General features: G+C 38.0%; 2 protein-coding genes across 2 annotated transcripts; one reads left to right on the top strand and one right to left on the bottom strand.

Moving 5' to 3' along the window:
• LOC107048035 lies at positions 1–20823 on the top strand. Its single transcript, XM_015270985.2, has 14 exons — positions 1–231; positions 366–953; positions 1959–2184; positions 2821–2936; positions 3022–3258; positions 4399–4550; positions 10219–10435; positions 10813–10974; positions 11657–11854; positions 12175–12284; positions 12630–12907; positions 17252–17560; positions 18177–18498; positions 20251–20823. Exons 1-14 carry the CDS (start codon positions 1–3, stop codon positions 20414–20416), a joined length of 3312 nt encoding a protein of 1103 aa, XP_015126471.1. The 3' UTR covers positions 20417–20823.
• LOC107048036 lies at positions 13395–14572 on the bottom strand. Its single transcript, XM_015270986.1, has 4 exons — positions 14469–14572; positions 14129–14278; positions 13832–14008; positions 13395–13714 (listed from the first exon to the last, which is right to left on the bottom strand). Exons 1-4 carry the CDS (start codon positions 14523–14525, stop codon positions 13550–13552), a joined length of 549 nt encoding a protein of 182 aa, XP_015126472.1. The 5' UTR covers positions 14526–14572; the 3' UTR covers positions 13395–13549.
• Positions 20824–22053: the final 1230 nt, after the last annotated feature.

The raw sequence follows: 22053 nt of genomic DNA, 5'->3' as shown, positions 1-22053 counted from the left end.
ATGGGTGCGTGCAGCTGTCGTCCTCGCGACAGCCAGGTGAACGCTGGTTCGATCCTCGACCGGGTCATCAGCCAGGCCAGCAACGAGGACCAATGCCTGCTGTATCGTTTAGCCAACTACAAGAAAGGAGGCGAGCTGATCGATGCTTACAACCGTGGAGGCCAATCAGAAGTGGAGAGACTCATCAAGGGACAATTCGGAATACTGATGTACGCTGATGGCAAAGGACAGGTGATTAGCTGCGTAAGGTGGCGAAAAGTTTGGCCTGAAATGAGTTTGAAATGAATTATCGGTCAAGGCTTGTGCTTTCAACGGCTCGCAACCGATCGCCCGAGAATTGAACTCCAATGATTCTTTCTCCACAGGTGATCAACCGGGCCGAGTACCTTCGCTGGAAATTCCGCGATCTCGAGCAAGTGGTTCTCCCAATCGAGGCATCACTTAGTCGATTTGATCCACTTGCCCAGTGGAATGATCACGAGGCATGCTGGCAGATGCAGTACCGAGGCTCCCTAGGCGAAACTCTTCTTCACGTTCTCATAATATGTGATACAAGGAGTCACACGAGAATTGCACGTATTCTACTCAAGTGCTTCCCAAGATTGGCCATTGACGTTGTCGAGGGTGAGGAGTACCTCGGTGCTGGTGCACTTCATCTTGCAATTGCATACAACAACAATGAACTTGTTCAGGATCTCGTAGAGGTTGGGGCTATTGTATCGCAGAGAGCTATTGGGAGTTTTTTTCTACCTAAAGATCAGCAGGGCAACACACCAGCCAGGAGCACTGATTACGAGGGCCTAGCTTATCTCGGCGAGTATCCGCTTGCTTGGGCTGCTTGTTGTGCTAATGAGAGTGTTTACAATCTTCTGCTTGACTCGGGCGCTAATCCTGATGATCAGGATTCGTTTGGGAATATGATACTTCATATGGTGGTTGTTGGCGACAAGCTGGTGAGCTTTCGGCTTTTGGGCCATTCCATTTTGTTCAATTGAATTCATGAGTAGGGCCTGTCGGAGAGTACAAGTCATGCGATGATACAGTGTGTAGTACTTATTACACTGATCGCCAAAAATGGAATATGATGGGAGTAAAATCAATAGCGAAGCGGTAAAACGATTTAAGTCGACTTATTTTTTCGGGGGGAAAGTCGACTTTCGACAAAATCGAATTTTTTCGCCAAGTGAAAGCAGATTCCGACTATTCAAGTGATGGGCTATCCAGAACTATCAATAGTATGTGGGCAAAGTAAAAAATGAAAAAAAAAATTTTTTCACCTGGAGCCAAAGTCCAGATCTTGGATTTTTTCGGGGAAAAGTCCAAGATCTGGAAGAATGAAAGTTGATTCGGACTATTCAAGTGACGGGCTATCCAGAACTATCAATAGTATGTGGGAAAAGTAAAAAATAAAAAAAAAATTTTCACCTGGGGCCAAAGTCCAGATCTTGGATTTTTTCGGGGAAAAATCGACTTTCGGCAAAATCGAATTTTTTCGCCAAGTGAAGGTTGATTCTGCATCTACTAATGATTCTGATGCTAATGAAACACCCGGAGCCCCCAGAACTGACGAAATAATTTTTTTTTTCATCACAACGAAAGAAAAGTGAGGAAATTTTCCGATTCAAAGCCCTTCAAAAAACCTTTCCCAGTTGCTAACCAGGCAAGATATCCTAAAAACGCTTTTCACCAGTCTAATCTTCCCCCCAACCTATCACGGTCGATAATGGAGATAAATGAAGTTAATTGATGTGTTTGGCACCGGAAATTTTCCCAGCTTTCCACTGACGTCACCCCCACACACGTCAATCACCCCGTTTTTGCGATACGCCAGTAAATGTGAAAATCCATCCGTGCACATGTGCTTTTAATCGAGAGTATCGATGAAAATTGAGTTCCTTTTTTTTTTATTTTCTATTTGATATTGAAAAACTGAAAATGGATGACGTTGATGGTGACAGGACATGTTCGGCTATGCCCTGCGTCATCCAAAATTTCCAGCACGAAATGGAATCGCCAACAATGCTGGATTTACGCCGCTAACACTCGCCTGTCAACTGGGACGTGCCGAGGTATTTCGTGAAATGCTCGAGCTATCTGCACGCGAGTTTTGGAGATACAGCAACATCACGTGCTCTGCGTATCCGCTCAATGCACTGGATACACTTCTTCCTGATGGCAGAACGAGTAATTTCACTTTTCTACTATTTCTCTTTGCCTTTTTCATTTTTTCCCAATTTCCCAATTTCTTTTTTTTCATGAACACAGACTTTAATAGGCTCTATTCATTAACACCAATTAAATCAGGGCTTGAAAAGTATATTTCAATGCTTTCATGTTAGGCATCTATCATGTTAAGACAATACTGAAATGACGAATTGATAATTTATTAGCGACAACAGATATCCTCATTTATAAAACAAAAATACAATTGTCCACTTGTTTTATTCAGAAAGCTCCTTTTTCCTCACTCATGCTTTGTCCCTAGACATGCTGAGGGGATAAGTGTTTTCACATCTAACAATGGAAATAATCACTTTGAGCACTAATTAGGGCTCCGTGCGTCTGCTGATAATTCATAGTCCTGGGGATTTCACTGGGGGGGTTTATCCCGGTCTCGTTGAACGATCTGATTGGGAAAATCCGATTACTGTTTCATGAAGTTCAGAGTTTTCGGATTAAGAATTTAATTAAATTCGATAAATTGGATTGATTAAATTAATCTGACTCACAGAATTTTTACACAATTGAACTGAACGAATGATTTTCATCAGTGAATTATATCGGAATCCCTTTGCTAAGTGGAATTAACATGTTTTTCAGACTGGAATTCAGCGCTATTTATAATCCTTAATGGAACCAAGGAGGAGCACTTGGACATGCTGGACGGGGGGATAATTCAGCGTCTTCTCGAGGAAAAATGGAAGACCTTTGCAAGGGTGAGTCGATCAATGTGAAAAGCCCCAGAATCCCCCCAGAAATTACCCTGAGTAAACGCAGTCACTCGCATGACTCTGACAAAAGTTGCAGTTTCTCAAGCGTCTTATAATTCTCGTATTTCACCTGACAACCCTGTCACTCGCTGTATATCAACGTCCAGCCGAAATGGATGCTGAGTTGATGGCGTGGCCGGAGGAGTTGACAGATGTTGGCAGAACAATTGCTGAGTGTGTCACTGTACTCGGGGTTGTTGGCTATATTCTCCTTCAGTTGGGGGGAGAGATTGTCAATATTGGGCCGATATCGTTTTTGAAACAGTTGGTGAGTCACATATTTCTTTTTAATCACAGTGGATGGGCTATTCTATTTTTTCCAATTTTCCTATTTTTTGTGCCAGGATTGGGATTTTAAATATTATTCCCAATGCCATCTTGATCGAGTTCGATCAGGAGATTGATTGCATCATCTGTTGTTGAAACCATTTATTTTGAAACCAATGAAAATTAATCATTGAAATCAATTTTTGAGGTCAATTGGTAAACTAGGATAAATGCATTTTTTTAGAATTTTTTGTTGTTGAATCGCTTCCCAACCATTTGCGGAGGCAATTTGGCAAAAAAAAATTTCTTCAAAAAAATGCACTTATTCTAGTTTAACAAACTGGCAGATTATATATCGTCATAAAAATTCCATTAGGTCAATGTTGAATTCAATGAATCATTGAAATTATTTTCTTGTTAAATCGCACCCCAACCATTTGTGAAAGGCGATTTGGCAAAAAAAAATTGTTCGAAAAAAATGCATCTACTCTAGTTTAACAAATCGTGGCAAATTATATATCGTCACAGAAAGATTAGACAGATTTTACATCGTCATAAAAACTCCATTAGATCAATGTTGTCTGCCAACATTGGAGCAATGTAAATTCATCACAAATGACATTGAAATCAAATTGAAAAAGTAATTCAAGTTTTGGACGATCTCCCGATGTGAGACGCTAGAAAACTTAATTTTATTCGAAAACTTGGGGTCAAAATTGACATAAGACACACATCTCTCACTCACTCAAGCTGTTAAAAATCGAATTGTGGCTAAATCCCTCCGCTCCCTCTCGGGAGCCATAAAAAATCGAACGATCAATCGCTTTAGCCAAGCGAATCCTTCTCCACCGATCAATTTGCTGCAGAATCAAGTGGTTCTGCAATAAAAAAAAGAGCCATCAAGGAAAAAAGAGACTAAATAACTGATGGAGGATTAACGACGCTCGCTGAAGTAGAGGTCATGTCGATTGCACGAGTGTTACATCACTCGTAACTTGAATTGTACAATCAACCGATTGACTACCAGGAAGAAAACCCTCATCTCTACACGCCAAGTTGGCAAACAAGAGCTCTTAAGTAACTCCTTTCATGATTGTCCATCAATTTTATTATATTTACGGATGTTGTTTCTCTGTTACAGACACACGAACCCGCCAAGTTTATATTTGTAATCAGCAATCTACTTATACTGGCTTGTATACCATGTCGTTTAGCTGGTAATCGACACGCTGAGGATGCCATTCTCGTTGTTGCTGTGCCCGGCTCGTGGTTTCTACTCATGTTCTTTGCTGGGTGAGAATTTTTAATTAATCGAAAATATTTTCCGAGCATTGGACAATTTTTTTTTAATGAACAGGCGAATTGTCGGGGGAAATTTTCGCTGGAAAACTCGGCGTGAGAACAAAAACAGTTTTCTCGAAGTCGGAAAACTATTTTTCCAATTATCTCCACAACTAATTAACGAAAATCGACGTAATTGGGGTGTTTGGAATCGGAAATTTCCCGAGCTCTCCAATGAGATCACCTCCATTCCACTGTTGCTGTCATTCACTGCTTTTTGCAATCGCCGCGTTTTAAGAGATCCTTTAAAGAAGATGATTCGCGAGTCATTTTATCATTATCAAGATTCTGTGAAGTTGTAGCAAGGAAAGATTTTAGAAATCCCCCTCTGCTGCTCTAAAAGCTCGATATTGAAATAGAAAGTTGACAGATTCTTTGAAGAAAAAAGAGTATTAAAAAACTTATTGGAAACTTACCTACGGATGGAGGAGTTTTCCTCGAGGAGAGAACCCATGACTTTGTGATTTGATATGCCAATCACGTGAGCGATCTCTCGATGTAACTTGTCGGTATGTGTGTGTGTCGCAGCCGTTCATCTTTCTCCTGTTCAACCGCGTATTCTTCAAAATTCCATCCAACTGTCGTCCAGGTACTTTGACGTCATGAAAGGCAACAGATGTAAACGGAAAAAATGGCTGAAGTAGAGGAAAATTGATAAATTCGGAATTTAATTCCTCAGATGAAGGTGGAAATTAGGAATTTGATGGCGGAGTGGTACTAGTTGATAATTGCGATATTATCTCTCGAATGAAGAGATTTACGAAAAAATTTTATAGAAAATTTTTTGTTGGAAATCTCCATAGCTACAAAAAAGGTCAACTGATGTTTTTTCGTATCTCTGATCATTTTCGAAATAATCATCATTATTAAAAATTCAACTTTTCCTTCATCACTATTTACTCATCAAATTATCTCGGTAACGAGTGGAGGTAGCAAAAATCGTGAAAAGAGCTTTTTTGTAGAGAATTTTCTGAGCTACAAAAAAGCTTTTCTGACACTTTCTGCTAAATCCAGCCGTGACGACAGAATTCATCAATTCCCTAAATATTCTATTAAATCAAGCCAGTTCTACCACTCCCCCAGCGAATTGTTAATGCATGATACCCAATGACCAGATCCATTTGATTGGAAAATCATAGCATTAATCATGATGCCCCACCCGTGGAGAATCACTCGGACGTAATTCAAATTGTTGAGGAGAACCGATAGACAGTGGAGGGGAAGGGACACTGGAGATACGAGTACCGATTGACGCCACATGGCTCGTTGGCAGATTGAGTGAATTATTAATCGATGACTCTTCATCATCATCAGATTATCCACATTTGAAGATAATAATTCCGACTTTCACATCCCCCTTACGTTGAATTTCCGAGAATCAATGGGAGTAATCACGTCAAACTCCATGATCAGTCAATGTGTTTCTGTCTGTCATGTCTACGTCAGGAGCATTGACGTCGAGTGGTGATGACTTTGTCATTGCGGGGGGAAGCGTAGAGTGTATGAGTAAATTGATTCACTGGAGAGAAGTTCGCAAATTACAAAAGGACGAAATTATCTATTCTATGGAAAATGTGTTGAAAATCATAATCATTATTACATAATAATGGGCGGAAGGATAAAACTTGAATGTTGTTCGTAAAGTTCGAATCATCCCTCATGTGGAAAATGATGAGGCGCTTTCTGTCATCGATTTATTTTTCCAAGTTATATAACAAATGATATTTATACCATACTTTGCCAGACCTTCCTATATTTCAAAGTATCTTGTGGAGCTTTCCTACGCCTTTTTATACTTTGCCACACCTTCTTATACTTTGCTATGTCGTGTTATACTTTGCCTTGCTGTACTTTGTGGAATTTTACTATGACTTGTTATACTTTTCCACAACTTGTCGTACTTTGTTATACTTTGTTGAACCTTACTATGCCTTGATATACTTTGCTGAGCTTTCCGATGCCTTGTTATCCATACCTTACCAAACTTTTCTAAATCTTGCTATCTCTTTTACTGCACTTGTCTATCCAGACCTTCCCATACTTCAAAGTATCTTGTGGAGCTTTCCTACGCCTTTTTATACTTTGCCATACCTTCTTATACTTTGCTATGTCGTGTTATACTTTGTTGAACTTTACTATGCCTTGATATACTTTGCTGAGCTTTCCGATGTCTTGTTATCCATACCTTACCAAACTTTTCTAAATCTTGCTATCACTTTTACTGCACTTGTCTATCCAGACCTTCCCATACTTTAAAGTATCTTGTGGAGCTTTCCTACGCCTTTTTATACTTTGCCATACCTTCTTATACTTTGCTATGTCGTGTTATACTTTGCCTTGCTGTACTTTGTGGAACTTTACTATGACTTGTTATACTTTGCCATGTTTTGCCGTACTTTGTTATACTTTGTTGAACTTTACTATGCCTTGATATACTTTGCTAAGCTTTCCGATGTCTTGTTATCCATACCTTACTAAACTTTTCTAAATCTTGCTATCACTTTTACTGCACTTGTCTATCCAGACCTTCCCATACTTTAAAGTATCTTGTGGAGCTTTCCTACGCCTTTTTATACTTTGCCATACCTTCTTATACTTTGCTATGTCGTGTTATACTTTGCCTTGCTGTACTTTGTGGAACTTTACTATGACTTGTTATACTTTGCCATGTTTTGCCGTACTTTGTTATACTTTGTTGAACTTTACTATGCCTTGATATACTTTGCTGAGCTTTCCGATGTCTTGTTATCCATACCTTACTAAACTTTTCTAAATCTTGCTATCACTTTTACTGCACTTGTCTATCCAGACCTTCCCATACTTTAAAGTATCTTGTGGAGCTTTCCTACGCCTTTTTATACTTTGCCATACCTTCTTATACTTTGCTATGTCGTGTTATACTTTGCCTTGCTGTACTTTGTGGAACTTTACTATGACTTGTTATACTTTGCCATGTTTTGCCGTACTTTGTTATACTTTGTTGAACTTTACTATGCCTTGATATACTTTGCTGAGCTTTCCGATGTCTTGTTATCCATACCTTACTAAACTTTTCTAAATCTTGCTATCACTTTTACTGCACTTGTCTATCCAGACCTTCCCATACTTTAAAGTATCTTGTGGAGCTTTCCTACGCCTTTTTATACTTTGCCATACCTTCTTATACTTTGCTATGTCGTGTTATACTTTGCCTTGCTGTACTTTGTGGAACTTTACTATGACTTGTTATACTTTGCCATGTTTTGCCGTACTTTGTTATACTTTGTTGAACTTTACTATGCCTTGATATACTTTGCTGAGCTTTCCGATGTCTTGTTATCCATACCTTACTAAACTTTTCTAAATCTTGCTATCACTTTTACTGCACTTGTCTATCCAGACCTTCCCATACTTTAAAGTATCTTGTGGAGCTTTCCTACGCCTTTTTATACTTTGCCATACCTTCTTATACTTTGCTATGTCGTGTTATACTTTGCCTTGCTGTACTTTGTGGAACTTTACTATGACTTGTTATACTTTGCCATGTTTTGCCGTACTTTGTTATACTTTGTTGAACTTTACTATGCCTTGATATACTTTGCTGAGCTTTCCGATGTCTTGTTATCCATACCTTACTAAACTTTTCTAAATCTTGCTATCACTTTTACTGCACTTGTCTATCCAGACCTTCCCATACTTTAAAGTATCTTGTGGAGCTTTCCTACGCCTTTTTATACTTTGCCATACCTTCTTATACTTTGCTATGTCGTGTTATACTTTGCCTTGCTGTACTTTGTGGAACTTTACTATGACTTGTTATACTTTGCCATGTTTTGCCGTACTTTGTTATACTTTGTTGAACTTTACTATGCCTTGATATACTTTGCTGAGCTTTCCGATGTCTTGTTATCCATACCTTACCAAACTTTTCTAAATCTTGCTATCACTTTTACTGCACTTGTCTATCCAGACCTTCCCATACTTTAAAGTATCTTGTGGAGCTTTCCTACGCCTTTTTATACTTTGCCATACCTTCTTATACTTTGCTATGTCGTGTTATACTTTGCCTTGCTGTACTTTGTGGAACTTTACTATGACTTGTTATACTTTGCCATGTTTTGCCGTACTTTGTTATACTTTGTTGAACTTTACTATGCCTTGATATACTTTGCTGAGCTTTCCGATGTCTTGTTATCCATACCTTACTAAACTTTTCTAAATCTTGCTATCACTTTTACTGCACTTGTCTATCCAGACCTTCCCATACTTTAAAGTATCTTGTGGAGCTTTCCTACGCCTTTTTATACTTTGCCATACCTTCTTATACTTTGCTATGTCGTGTTATACTTTGCCTTGCTGTACTTTGTGGAACTTTACTATGACTTGTTATACTTTGCCATGTTTTGCCGTACTTTGTTATACTTTGTTGAACTTTACTATGCCTTGATATACTTTGCTGAGCTTTCCGATGTCTTGTTATCCATACCTTACTAAACTTTTCTAAATCTTGCTATCACTTTTACTGCACTTGTCTATCCAGACCTTCCCATACTTTAAAGTATCTTGTGGAGCTTTCCTACGCCTTTTTATACTTTGCCATACCTTCTTATACTTTGCTATGTCGTGTTATACTTTGCCTTGCTGTACTTTGTGGAACTTTACTATGACTTGTTATACTTTGCCATGTTTTGCCGTACTTTGTTATACTTTGTTGAACTTTACTATACCTTGCCGCAACTTCTTATACTTTTCTATGACTTGCTATACTTTGCTGAGCTTTCTGATGCCTTGTTATGCACACCTTGCCGTACTTTGTTATACTTTGTTGAACTTTACTATGCCTTGATATACTTTGCTAAGCTTTCCGATGCCTTGTTATCCATACCTTACTAAACTTTTCTACATCTTGCTATCCCTGTACCTGCACTTGTCTAGACGTCGCCCTGCACATTACTACGTTATACTGAACTAAATATAAAATGTCCGCACGAGAATCGACCATTCACCCGCTCCTCGTAAATATTTCACTCCACCTCCGTCCCTCACAATCATCAACCTCCCCCACCCAATCAATAATAATTAAATCCCCCCCCCCCCAAAAGAAATTTTATCATGTATCCCCCATCATTCCCGATAAAACCACAAAACGGATATCGCGATATAAATTGAATTTGCCGATAAAATCAGTATAACAACCCTCCCCACCTCTCCACAATCCAGCACGTTATTAATCAACACAACGCGTTGCATTTGGACATTTAACATAAATCGTAAGCGTTCACTATGTATATTTGTGTAACACCGCCCACCGATATATGTACTAGCCCGATGTGAATCTCGTTTGGCATAAATGCACGGTATGCATATACAACGGCGTACATTACATGCGTACAATTTTGGTATTTGGATAGTGAGAGAGAAGGATGTACAAAGGTAGATTAGGATATGCATGTGCATAAGTTAGGTAATGGAGCAGACGTGGAGGGGGTTGTATTTTGATTGGCCATCGATTTCACGGGATTTCAGAGGTGCCTCAGAGACAATCACAAATGCTGATAATGATAATAATGAGGAGGGACTAATGGGGATTCGTAATGGAAGTTTGAGGGTGGCGTGGGGTAAAACGGTTTATCTGTTGCAGAGCTGTGAGGCTGACGGGGCCGTTCGTCACTATGGTCTACAGCATGATAACGGGAGATATGTTGACCTTCGGCATCATCTACATGGTTGTCCTGTTTGGATTCTCCCAGTCCTTTCATTTTCTCTACAAGGGCTTCCCCAGGGTCCAGTCCAGCCTCTATCACTCTTATCACTCGACTTGGATGGCCCTGTTTCAGATCACATTGGGGGATTACAGTGTGAGTTGAACTGAAAATCTTGATGCTCTTCTGAGAGAAACTTTCAGAGTTTTAATTAAAAATCTTGCGGAAATACCTCGTGACGGGAACGAATCACAAATTGATACCGTCAAATTTGCAAACTTCGGAATAATACTTACAACTTCCACAAAACTTTGGTATTGATGTACGTGTGAGGGGGAAAAAAAATTTTATTAGACATCTTGGGCGTTTCCAATCGGGTCATAAGTCGACGACGTGGATAAAATATCGCCCGTCTGCTCGAAATATTACCCGATTACTGGATTCATCTTGTGGGATAGTGCAGTTCACGTAGAAAAATAAATCCATTATGGTGGGGTGAGTGAAAAATAAATCGTTCTACTCGTTTCTTGCAGTATGGAGATTTGAGTGATACGGCATATCCGAATTTGAGTAAGACTGTGTTCGCTATATTTATGGTCCTTGTACCCATTCTTCTTCTCAACATGTTGATCGCCATGATGGGAAACACTTATGCACATGTTATTGAGCAGAGTGAGAAGGAATTCGTGAAGCAGGTGTGTAACGAACAAAAATAGTGGCATACTTTATCTCTCCGTTTTTCATTGAAGGGGGTGGGGGAGGTGGATGACAATGGTATCTTTGGATAGCCAGGAAAATTTCCGATCCCATATCCCACAATTGAAGGCATTTTGCCCCACAACTTTTGGAGTTACAGCAGAAAACGTTTCTAATTGTTTTAAAAACGCACTCGAAGACTTGTCCCCTCGATACTCCTCATGAGATAAGATTTTTTTTTCTTTGATCCTTAAATTTTTCCCTACGCAATATATTCTGTTTCTTTTCCCATACTCCTTGAGCGCCACAAAAAAATCGCAATCTTTATGCAAAATACATGTAATAGCCTTCGAGCCGGAGCTGTACTTACATTCTCAAGTCCAAGCTCATTGTGATACTGTTACTCAATGTACTTGATTGTTATATATGCTAATAAATACCTTTAAAATGTTGAATGCACTCAAGTAATGAAATAGGGTTTTTTTCTTTCATTCTTAAATTTTTCCCTACTCAACATATTCGGTTTTTTCCCCCAGGATCGGAAATGTCCCTCACTGTCATTTATTACCTGTCGGTTTCAAGATAATCGTATTAAACTTTTAAAAAGTGATGAATCCAACCCTTGAAATGCTAATTAACCATCACCTCAAAATTTTTCTTTCACGTCATCTACTTCGCAAGTGGGCGAAAATTGTGGTATCGCTGGAGCGAGCTGTGTCGCAGAAAGACGCCCACAATTATCTTCAAGAGTACAGCATAAAGTTGGGTCCGGGCGACGACCCGAATAATCCAGCCTCGGAGCAACGAGGTGTCATGGTGATAAAGAGCAAATCCAAGACTAGGGCAAGACAGAGAAAAGGCGCTGTCGCTAATTGGAAGGTATGGCTGTAGCCAACTTACTTGCGGCTAAGTGACCTTTACTCACTGACACCATTCCTCCAATGACTTTCCGGTTCATTTCATATTTTTACGGTTGAGAGTTACTTAATTATAGTATCCGTGTTTATTCGTTTTCTATTTGTTTTCACTTACGCCTGACAATTTGGGTGAACTCTGATTTGTTTGAAATTATAAGCAAGAAAATAGCACGGTCAAGCGTAATATTACAGTCATTCGGAGCGCAAAGTGCAAATTTACCAGAGAAAGTAGTGATACTGCCGACGAAAATATGCAATTACCCACTTGTATTCGTTTTCCAGCGAGTTGGCAAAGTAACAATTGCTGAATTGAAGAAGAGGGGAATGAGTGGAGAGGAGCTCAGGTGCATTATGTGGGGCAGAGCGTCCATTTCAACACCAGTGAGGCGAAGGTATTCATTTCATTGTTCTTTGAATAAATTATTGGCCTGAAAAAATGATTCGCTTATCAAAAATGCGATTATCTTGAGACCCGTAGAGGTAGAGGGAATGGGGCAGTCGTTGGCTATCCACCGAAATTTCCGGTTCCAAACACTCCAGTTGAGTAATTTTTTGTTACGGAATTCTCAAGATAATCAAGGAACTTGCTTTGAAGAGTGAAGAGATTTTGATTTTATCTTTACTTCAGATTCATTCTAGCTAGGTAAAATATAACGACAGAAACACTTGTCAACTCTCTCAATGTTTCCCTCTAACAGCCATTTCACCGTCTGTTTTCTTTGACGTTTTGTATTCAGTCCTCACATGGGTGAGCCAGAAATCTCAGCGTCAGCGGGCGTGACTGGTGCCTTTGGTGATGCTCTGACTGCAGCACTAGATGTAATGGCCTTTGCCCACGACATTGACCTGGCTAGTGCTACCGAGGGAATACCAACTACAGATGCTGCATCCAAAGCAAAGTCACAACAGGCCAAAGTTCCAATGTCCACCTCAACAACTGCAAATCAAACCGATACTCAAGTGCAGTCTTGCGATACAAATCACAAAATCGAGGAGCAGGCAACTGTTACAAAAGGTAAATTTACGCGGAGAGAAAAGTTGAATAAAAATTACCCAGAAAATTGAGGCAAATTGAGGAGAATATTTTACAATTCGTTCGATAAAAAGAAACACACGCGTCAAATTTTATAAAAATTTATTTAAATTGCTCTCATGCTCAGAGAAAAACTAAATATTAAATACACTTTAATGGACTAATAATAAATACTGGAAACTTTCGTACTTAGTAATGAGATAGTAACAAAATTATAAATATTCCAGTATTTAATTATTCAGTATTTAGTAAATACTTTTCTGTCCAACACTGATATATACATTCGTTGTAGCTGGTGGTGCTCTTGTTTTGTCATTGCGCTCAATACTTATTTATTATCTCCTGAATTCTGATTCTTCTCGTTCACACATTATAATCGTCGTGATTTGACAATAAATTGGTATTATTTTTTATTTTTTATTTTCTAATATCCTGGGAGCCACAACTTATTAATGAGCTATAGAAATGAGAAGGGCCATGCACTATGTCCACGTAGATCGCTTAGCACAGCTTTTTATTTCCGTTGAATAGCACTTTTACAATTACTTGATATCAGTTACATGATTCTCAGTATTAGTACAATCTTTGTTTATTATTAATTAATATTCAACGCATATGACGTTATTACGATGGTATTGGCCGTATGACTTGGCCTTTCAAAAGCACAGTGTTATGAGTATCTGTCACTTTGAGGAAAATTCTGTACTTGTTACTTGTGAGGTGATTATCCCATATCATCAATCTGCACTGTGTAGGATGCAAGAGTTGGCCCTCGATTGGCCGCTCACCCTTGGAATGAACAAAAAAACGATCAACTATCAGCAATTTCTTCAACATTAGGCACATGCCAACCGAAAATTGCTGCATTTCCAGTGATAAACGAATGAATGAGATGCAATTTCTTACCGGTGCTATTGGGCATCCGTATCCCCAACGCAATCCGAGCAGTTCTCGTACAAATTTTCCCCAGCTCTCAGGTTCACCATGAGACGTTTGGCAGATATCTAAAGAACCGCTTGTCACTTGTTCCCAATCATCAGCACTGAACCAGTATGTCTCCCATCGTTGAACGCTGTATGATAACTACCATGCACAATACGGGTGCAAAGAAGTAATGATGCGCAGTTGAATGAAAAATATATTAGTCAAGCGACATGTGTAGAATATGGACAAAATGAATTTCATGAGGTAAATATTACTAACAGTCAGGGGCCCATAGGTAAAATTTTTCCAATTGATTTTCTCGTACCAGCGAGACTTATGTAAACCTTCCACATGACTGTTCGCCGGAATTTCAATGGAGTTTCCACTCTCTGCCTGCGTGAGTATTACACAGACCTCGTGAGCAGATACCTGTAACATCAGAATTTGAAGTCAAACCAATTGGTCGAATGATGATAGAATTTCAGTCAGCTGAGGAGAAATTTCCTCGGGTTCGATTGAGATCTCGGCGGGAACGTCGGCTCCTTATGACCCTTGATCAATACCCGATGAAGTTTTGCACAATAATTCTCCCACTAGTACGAAATATCTTAAGGCTCACCTGAAGTATCTGGAAACAGCAGATGAACAGGCACAATTGCTCAATGGTGTTCTTCATTTTCAGATGAAAATTTTAATTTCGGATGAAAATTTTTCCGAACTAACGTTTCCTTTTGGGTAAGATGCCTTATATACACAAAAAAAACTATAAATATTCTACGTTGTCTCCATAGGTGGACTTGCAATATCGATGAGTCATATTGTAGCCTTGCAAAGTAATATAATATAAGCATTGTTTCCGGACTTTTGTTTGATAAGCCCATTCTAAGATTTCAAGTGAAGATTTGGAATAACTTTCTCAATTTTTTGACGAAAGCGTATCAATCTGGGAAGATTTCTCTATTTGTTTTTCCCCTCCTTCAAAAATGAGAACCAGGAATGATATTTTGATTGAGATACCAAAAATTTAACACTAACCATCAAATGCTGAAAACCTTGGAAATTTTCATGACGCGCCAACTTGCTTGTTCTTCTTCCGCATTCGTATCCAGCGTGAATGATGATCATTATTTTTATCAATAGACGAATACATATTTGAATAGATTTTTACATATGGATGTGCAGAAGAAATTACATATTCCTCCAAATTTGGAAAATCTCTCTCAATGGAGGCGTCAATTTTCATCATGCTTCCAAATTCATTCAATTCTTTTTACCATCGATATCTCTACTTCGGAAGGGGTTTGAAATCTATCCGGAAGCGAATGATAATACACATTCATTATAATTTTTTCGGGAACAACGAAGCAGTTGTGCTCTTGTCTTGTTATTGCTCTCAATACTTATTTATTACACGCATTCTTGATATTCTACTTCTATCATCCGTGGATATGCGTTATATCTATTATCTACTGAATTCTGATTCTTCTCGTTCATACATTACAATGACTACGTACTCAAATTGTCAAGAGCCTGAGGTAGTTTAAATAACCAGCAAAACGTCGCGATTTGACAATAAATTATTATTGTTCTTCATTTTCTAATATTCTGGGGACCACAAGGTATTAATGAGCCACAGAAATGAGAAGAGCCATTCATTATGTCCACTCTGATCGTTTGGTATAGCTTTTTATTTCGGTTCAATAACACTTTTACAATTATTTTCGACTAATTACAATGGTTATCAGTACTGGTACAATCCTTGTTTATTATTCTTCAACTTTACTACGTTCCTCGATGGCGTACGAGTTGGCCTTTGAGTAGAACGGTATGATGATAAATATTTTTATTCGTAAGACAAATTTCTATTCACTAGTCTAGAAATATTCCCAAGTCTAGTGTATACTTGGCGAAATGAAATTGAATTCATTTGAAGCATGATATCCCAAGATATCCCCGGAATTCCGATTTTCAAAAAATACAAAATTTTTGCAAATTTTACTCATTAGGTTGACAGCATCTCTTTTGATGCTTGAAATTACCGTTAATGATTTTTTTCACGGAATCAATCACGACAAAGACAAGTGGCAGTGCTCATTGTAGCAGTGATTTAATTTCGTCCTTCTAACTCAGCAAAATTTGATGCAAATTTGTGAAACACGTGGAGTGCGATAAGACTCGCTGAGGCTATAAATTTCCGAGGCCATCCTGCAAGCATAAATATGCGGAATTTGTAGAATTATCACCTCCTGTAATGTTTTAAAAACATCGCTGGTTGAAATGATCACTTACAAAGGATCGACTTTGATGATTTTTCTCTGGCCTTTACGATTATTCCGCTTGCATCTCTCATTTGCAAAGACACGTACGAAAAAATTTAAAAGGAAAATCTAGCGAATTCTCTAGACAATTATATTCGATTTCTATTGAATTTTGAAATATTAAATAGAAAATATTCTGTAGAAAAAATCGGTAGAATCCGATTCTTCTGTACAACTTATTCTATTGAGATATTTATTACAGAATTTCCTCGGCTCCAATTTTTCAAGTTTTTTCACTCTATTTTCCTTCTCTTTTCCGAAATTGAATGGCGATCGAAATTCATTAAATATATTCAAGATATTTTGAACATATGAAGACGCTGAAATAATTGCACGCTTATTTGAATTCGACTCTTTTCTCAAAACTCAATTATTTCAAATAATTGTAATTCTTTTGAGTAAAATGTCCTAATAGTTGTGGCTCGTTCCTCAATGGGGCTATTTTTTTAGGATTTTTGGCGTCCACCAGGAGCTGAATAACAATACACATTCGCTAGAGCTTTTTATTTCAGTTGAATGTCAGATTTATACCCATGAAAAATTAACAACAATTGCCCGTGTAATGTACTTTAGCACCTATTGTGCTTCAATTACGATATTGCCTGTCAGTAGTAGATTATCTGCAGAACTTTCTCCGTAGTTTTGTTTGATTTTCTTGATGAGAAGAAGAGATGAATAGAATGAATTATTAGCGATTATTCATCTCATCAGGAATTACACTTGAATATTTTAGAGTAGTCATTCAATCAATAATGAATACATATGAATAATAAAAAAATAATAATGAATACAAAAATATTTTCAGTATTCTGTTAGTGGGTAATGTTAACCGTCAAAATATTCATTACTGTGACAATGGACAATGATTATCGAAATTTCATTCTATGATGATAATCAGGAATAAAAAGTTTCTGTTACTCAATTAATCAGTAATTATAGGTAGACATCATTGAATACTCATCTAATTAATAATGAAATCCATCTCATTAATTGAATTTCCTTGGAAGATTTCCGGGAAGTGTATCTCTGCCAAAAATTGTTGACAACGTTTTTCCAAAATCATTTCTCTTTCAATCTGTTCCAGTTAAAAATACAGGAATTGAAAATACCGTCAAGTTATCGTCATCGCTGCAAAAAAATCATGAAAATACCGATAAACTCGATCCTCTCCTGAATCTGGTGATCGCCTCGGAGTCGCCGGACTCACACAAAGAGCAACTACTCAAAATGGCGAAGGAGGCGAGAATAGCCAGTGAGCCAAAAGTGGCCCTCGATTCACAAATACTGGAGACTTTTGGCCTCGGTAATTTTATCGCCCCAGGGGGCAATCCCGAGCCAGAAACCAAGGAGAAGAAGTACATGGCTGAATCCAGTGACAATGACATATGCGGCAGTGAGTACACCTCAAATAAAAATCACTCTCCAGAGAGAGAGAGAAAAAAATATCAGATTGAAAGAAATTAAAGCACAAAAAAATTCGATCGTAAATACTATTGGATTTCTATTAAACTTATTTATTTGTTTATATAAATGGTATGGAAATAATGAACGCATTGCGATGTAACTATTCACATTGTATTGATATTTCTATTAGTTTTTCGCCGATTCTATTTCAATAGAAATGTTGAATTTTATCTCGCAAATTTTAACAAGAAAAACAAAGAAGAAAAAATTGAAATATTTAATTTTATGAATTGAAAAAAAATTCCACATGTTCAAACATAAATATTCTGTATTTCTCACAACTTTTCCAATCCTTCAAAACCAGAACGAACAATTACAAATATTTGAAATGAGAAAAGAAATTTATACAATTTAGTGTTATAAAAAGATCAACTCATGAGCAATTCAATCTTTACAATAATTTCCCCGCATAAAAAATCAATATTCTCCATTTTCTTCAATCCTCCCCACCAAAAATGGCCCAATAAACCCTCGAACCCCCGCCATAAAATGAACACCACCGCCATTCACTCCGCAACCTCCACAAATAATAATTCCAATTTCAGGCTCAAATCTCTTGGGAGCTGAATCCCGTCTGCGTCGTATTCGTTCAGCGAGCCTGCGTTACTCCTCATCAGCCCATCAGCGCCGTTCAAGCCGTCCAGCCACCCTAGAATCCTCCTCATCCGCCGACGAACAGCCCACGTACCCCTCCCGCCACTCCACACAGCCACTCCCGACTCCCCCGACCCAAGTCAATGGATTCCCGGATCTCCAGCAGACGCCAGATAACAAAACTAATCCCGATGATTGCCGGCAGAATGAAAAGAATGGGGAACATCGTGTCAATAAGCATCACAAGCGTCGTCCCAAAACCGCCAAGAACAGGTAATGAATATTAAAAATTGATTAACGAATGGGTGGCAGCGTATTTTTGGTGATTACGTTTTTTAGTGTTGTAGTAATAGTAAACATTTTTTGCGGTTTTCGACAATTTTGAAGAGTTGTTGTAGATATATTCCACAATGCATGTCAAAATTTCCCAGTGCATAGAGCAGAGGACTGATGCATGTGAAACGAGTAGAACTTTTTATTTGAACTTTTTGCATCCATTTTAATGAACATGTTCCAATAATATGCAATAAATAAATAAATAAAAATAAGAATCACGAGCGTCGTCCCAAAACCGCCAAGAACAGGTAATGAATATTAAAAATTGATTAACGAATGGGTGGCAGCGTATTTTTGGTGATTACGTTTTTTAGTGTTGTAGTAATAGTAAACATTTTTTGTGGTTTTGGACAATTTTGAAGAGTTGTTGTAGATATATTCCACAATGCATGTCAAAATTTCCCAGCGCATAGAGCAGAGGACTGATGCATGTGAAGCGAGTAGAACTTTTTATTTGAACTTTTTGCATCCATTTTAATGAACATGTTCCAATAATATGCAATAAATAAATAAATAAAAATAAGAATCACGAGCGTCGTCCCAAAACCGCCAAGAACAGGTAATGAATATTAAAAATTCATTAACGAATGGGTGGCAGCGTATTTTTGGTGATTACGTTTTTTAGTGTTGTAGTAATAGTAAACATTTTTTGTGGTTTTGGACAATTTTGAATAGTTGCTGTAGATATATTCCACAATGCATGTCAAAATTTCCCAGCGCATAGAGCAGAGGACTGATGCATGTGAAGCGAGTAGAACTTTTTATTTGAACTTTTTGCATCCATTTTAATGAACATGTTCCAATAATATGCAATAAATAAATAAATAAAAATAAGAATCACGAGCGTCGTCCCAAAACCGCCAAGAACAGGTAATGAATATTAAAAATTGATTAACGAATGGGTGGCAGCGTATTTTTGGTGATTACGTTTTTTAGTGTTGTAGTAATAGTAAACATTTTTTGTGGTTTTGGATAATTTTGAATAGTTGTTGTAGATATATTCAACAATGCATGTCAAAATTTCCCAGCGCATAGAGCAGAGGACTGATGCATGTGAAGCGAGTAGAACTTTTTATTTGAAGTTTTTTTATTTATTTCACCAGAATTTCTGGTGGAAATTAATCATATATTTATTTCAACGATATGGAATGAATAATGCATTCATTTGATACAAATGACAATGCAAATAAACAAAGTTTGCGTAATGTTATCAATATTATCGGAGTATAACTCACCCCATATCGACAAACTGGGCTCTTTTCATGCCGACGGCCACATTTGTTTTTTGACGAGGGCACGTTTTTAATTTCGTATTGGGACTTAATCGCGAAGTTGTCCCTAACGGCCAGTGCCATCTGTTATCCTATTCTATCGTAAAACGGAGAAAGGAAATCGATCTCGAAATATCTCGAAAATCTCGAATAAGCGTAAGCGTAAGACTGAAACCGAAGCGCCACGCGTGGCCGATCTCGTACAGGAAATTTGAGAAAATTGTCAGATTCTCTAGAGGATACGCACATTTTCTAAAAAATTCAACTCAGTTCACAAGAACCGAACAGGCCGACGCACCCGCACATGAATAACAACCTAGACGTGTTCACGTTAAGTCTAACTGCTGCATCAAGGATGCAGCCGCTCAGGATTCTTCAATTGAAATGCAAAATACAATTGTTATTCTTTCTATTACAGGGTTGCACCATCAAAATTAATTACCGATGTCCATGAAAATAGTAAGAAAAATGGCGCCATGACACCGTCATCGCCCACGGATCCACTTGAGCCGTGGAGCACTCGCGGCATCAGCGATATGAATACCCTATTAGCATGGCGAGAGAATGGCTTGGACAGCCCTTAATGGAACATTATTTTCAAGTGATTTGAATTGTAATGATAATTTCGAGAAAAAATTCAACCTTCTGCATTTGTACTTCAACCTGTGGGTTGAGGATGTTGGGTTTGATGAACAGTTTTGCCTTTTTTGGGTCATTCATGGATATTCAAATAGATCAGAGTTTGTAAAATACACCAAGAGTTTTTCTTAAGGCGCAATATCAACCTCAGTTTGCCAACATTCTTTCGAGAAAACGATTTTTTAAAATGAAATTTAACATATTGTGTTAAATTCAATTCGGTAGGTCATAGTCTTAAACCGTTTTCTCGTACATATAATCGTGTATGACTTTGTTAGTAATTCTCTCTAGTTTTTTTGCGACATTAAGGTGTTTTCCTCACACGAATTTCATGTTTGCTTTTTAATTCTTTCAATTATTAGCGCATAAATCTGGACTTGTTGACCTTTAAGCCCGTTGAACCCTTTATTAAACCTATCCTCAGTTTTTATTTCTGAATATCAAGTCACTCATCAACCCTTAACACATCAAAATCTTAAATTCACGGAATACAATGCTCCATTCAGCCATAAAAAAATAAATAAAAATAAATAACCAACAGAAACGTGAAAAAATCAGTTGAATCGTAATGGCACAAGCGACAACGATAACGCGGGGCAATTTTCCTCTCCACCCTCAGCCCTCTCCCCCCATTCTCGCTATTCTCCACTCACGAGACTGGAGAACTTTTCACGAACGAATATTGCTTGCGATCCCTCGGTGCTTCAAGAAAAAAATGAAATAAAAAAAATCATAAAAAATGGAGGAACAGGCATCGTTTTGGGTCGACAACACGGCGAGAGCGTGGCCTCGTACTCCCCGCTTCTCTCCCCCCTTACCGACACCCCACCCCATCCTTTAAACTTCAGAGGAGTAAAAATGAAAAAGGATCAAATGAGTTGGAAAAAAATACTGCGGAATATCGTAAAGATAATTTGATTTTTTTTTCTTCATTTGTTTAACTGAACTTCGGGATTTTTTTTATGGGGTTTGCCAGCAATTGAGAGTGGAATAGAGTGAAAATATTCTCGTAGAGTGCACGGAGAGAAATATTTAATAAAAATTACGGATCTTTTCCGTAATTCCGGAGCGAAATGTGGTTGTAAGAAATTTTACGGAACTGTCACGGAAGTTTCACAGAGCGTTGCGTAATTTTTATCTGAATCTCCTGTAAAAAATTACGATACCATCACTCAAATTTTCTGAATCGATTCCGTAATCGGTGAGTGAATTGTGAGTTCCGTAATTTTTACTAAACATTTTTCTCCGTGCGTGTGAATGAGTGATGCAAAAAGAAAATGGTGCACTGTTAAAAATTTTTCGGAAATTTTTATCGAATTTAATTACCACCGAAATTTCAAGGAATTTGGTCATTGAAAATTCCGAATTTCGTGGAAAAATCAAACCACTTGAAATTTCCATTCGATTTTTCCCCGAAATAAATAGACAACCAGAAAATTCTTCGTCAGTGACTGCTCAATACCAGCAAAAAACCACAGTATATTGAATTTATTATATTATTCCGCCACACCTCTCCTCATTCTTTCCTCAGTCTGGTCAAAGAAAATTGTTGCATCATGGGTCCAGGTAGGATTTACCCCTT

Source organism: Diachasma alloeum, unplaced genomic scaffold, assembly GCF_001412515.2.
Source record: "Diachasma alloeum isolate Michigan unplaced genomic scaffold, Dall2.0 Dall_scaffold_00185, whole genome shotgun sequence".
Taxonomy (NCBI): domain Eukaryota; kingdom Metazoa; phylum Arthropoda; class Insecta; order Hymenoptera; family Braconidae; genus Diachasma; species Diachasma alloeum.
Note: the sequence above shows the minus strand (reverse complement) of the source record. Positions and strands in the feature narration are given on the sequence as shown.

Bases quoted from the DNA above. Each gene is read 5' to 3' on its own strand.
- LOC107048035 (XM_015270985.2), top strand. From the start codon at position 1: ATGGGTGCGTGCAGCTGTCGTCCTCGCGACAGCCAGGTGAACGCTGGT. The intron at 10,436-10,812 runs GTGAGTTGAACT...CGTTTCTTGCAG, and splicing joins TCACATTGGGGGATTACAGT to TATGGAGATTTGAGTGATAC. The intron at 12,285-12,629 runs GTATTCATTTCA...TTTTGTATTCAG, and splicing joins TCAACACCAGTGAGGCGAAG to TCCTCACATGGGTGAGCCAG.
- LOC107048036 (XM_015270986.1), bottom strand. From the start codon at position 14,525: ATGAAGAACACCATTGAGCAATTGTGCCTGTTCATCTGCTGTTTCCAG. The intron at 14,279-14,468 runs GTGAGCCTTAAG...CTGATGTTACAG, and splicing joins GCTGTTTCCAGATACTTCAG to GTATCTGCTCACGAGGTCTG. The intron at 13,715-13,831 runs GTAAGAAATTGC...GTTCATTCCAAG, and splicing joins ACGGATGCCCAATAGCACCG to GGTGAGCGGCCAATCGAGGG.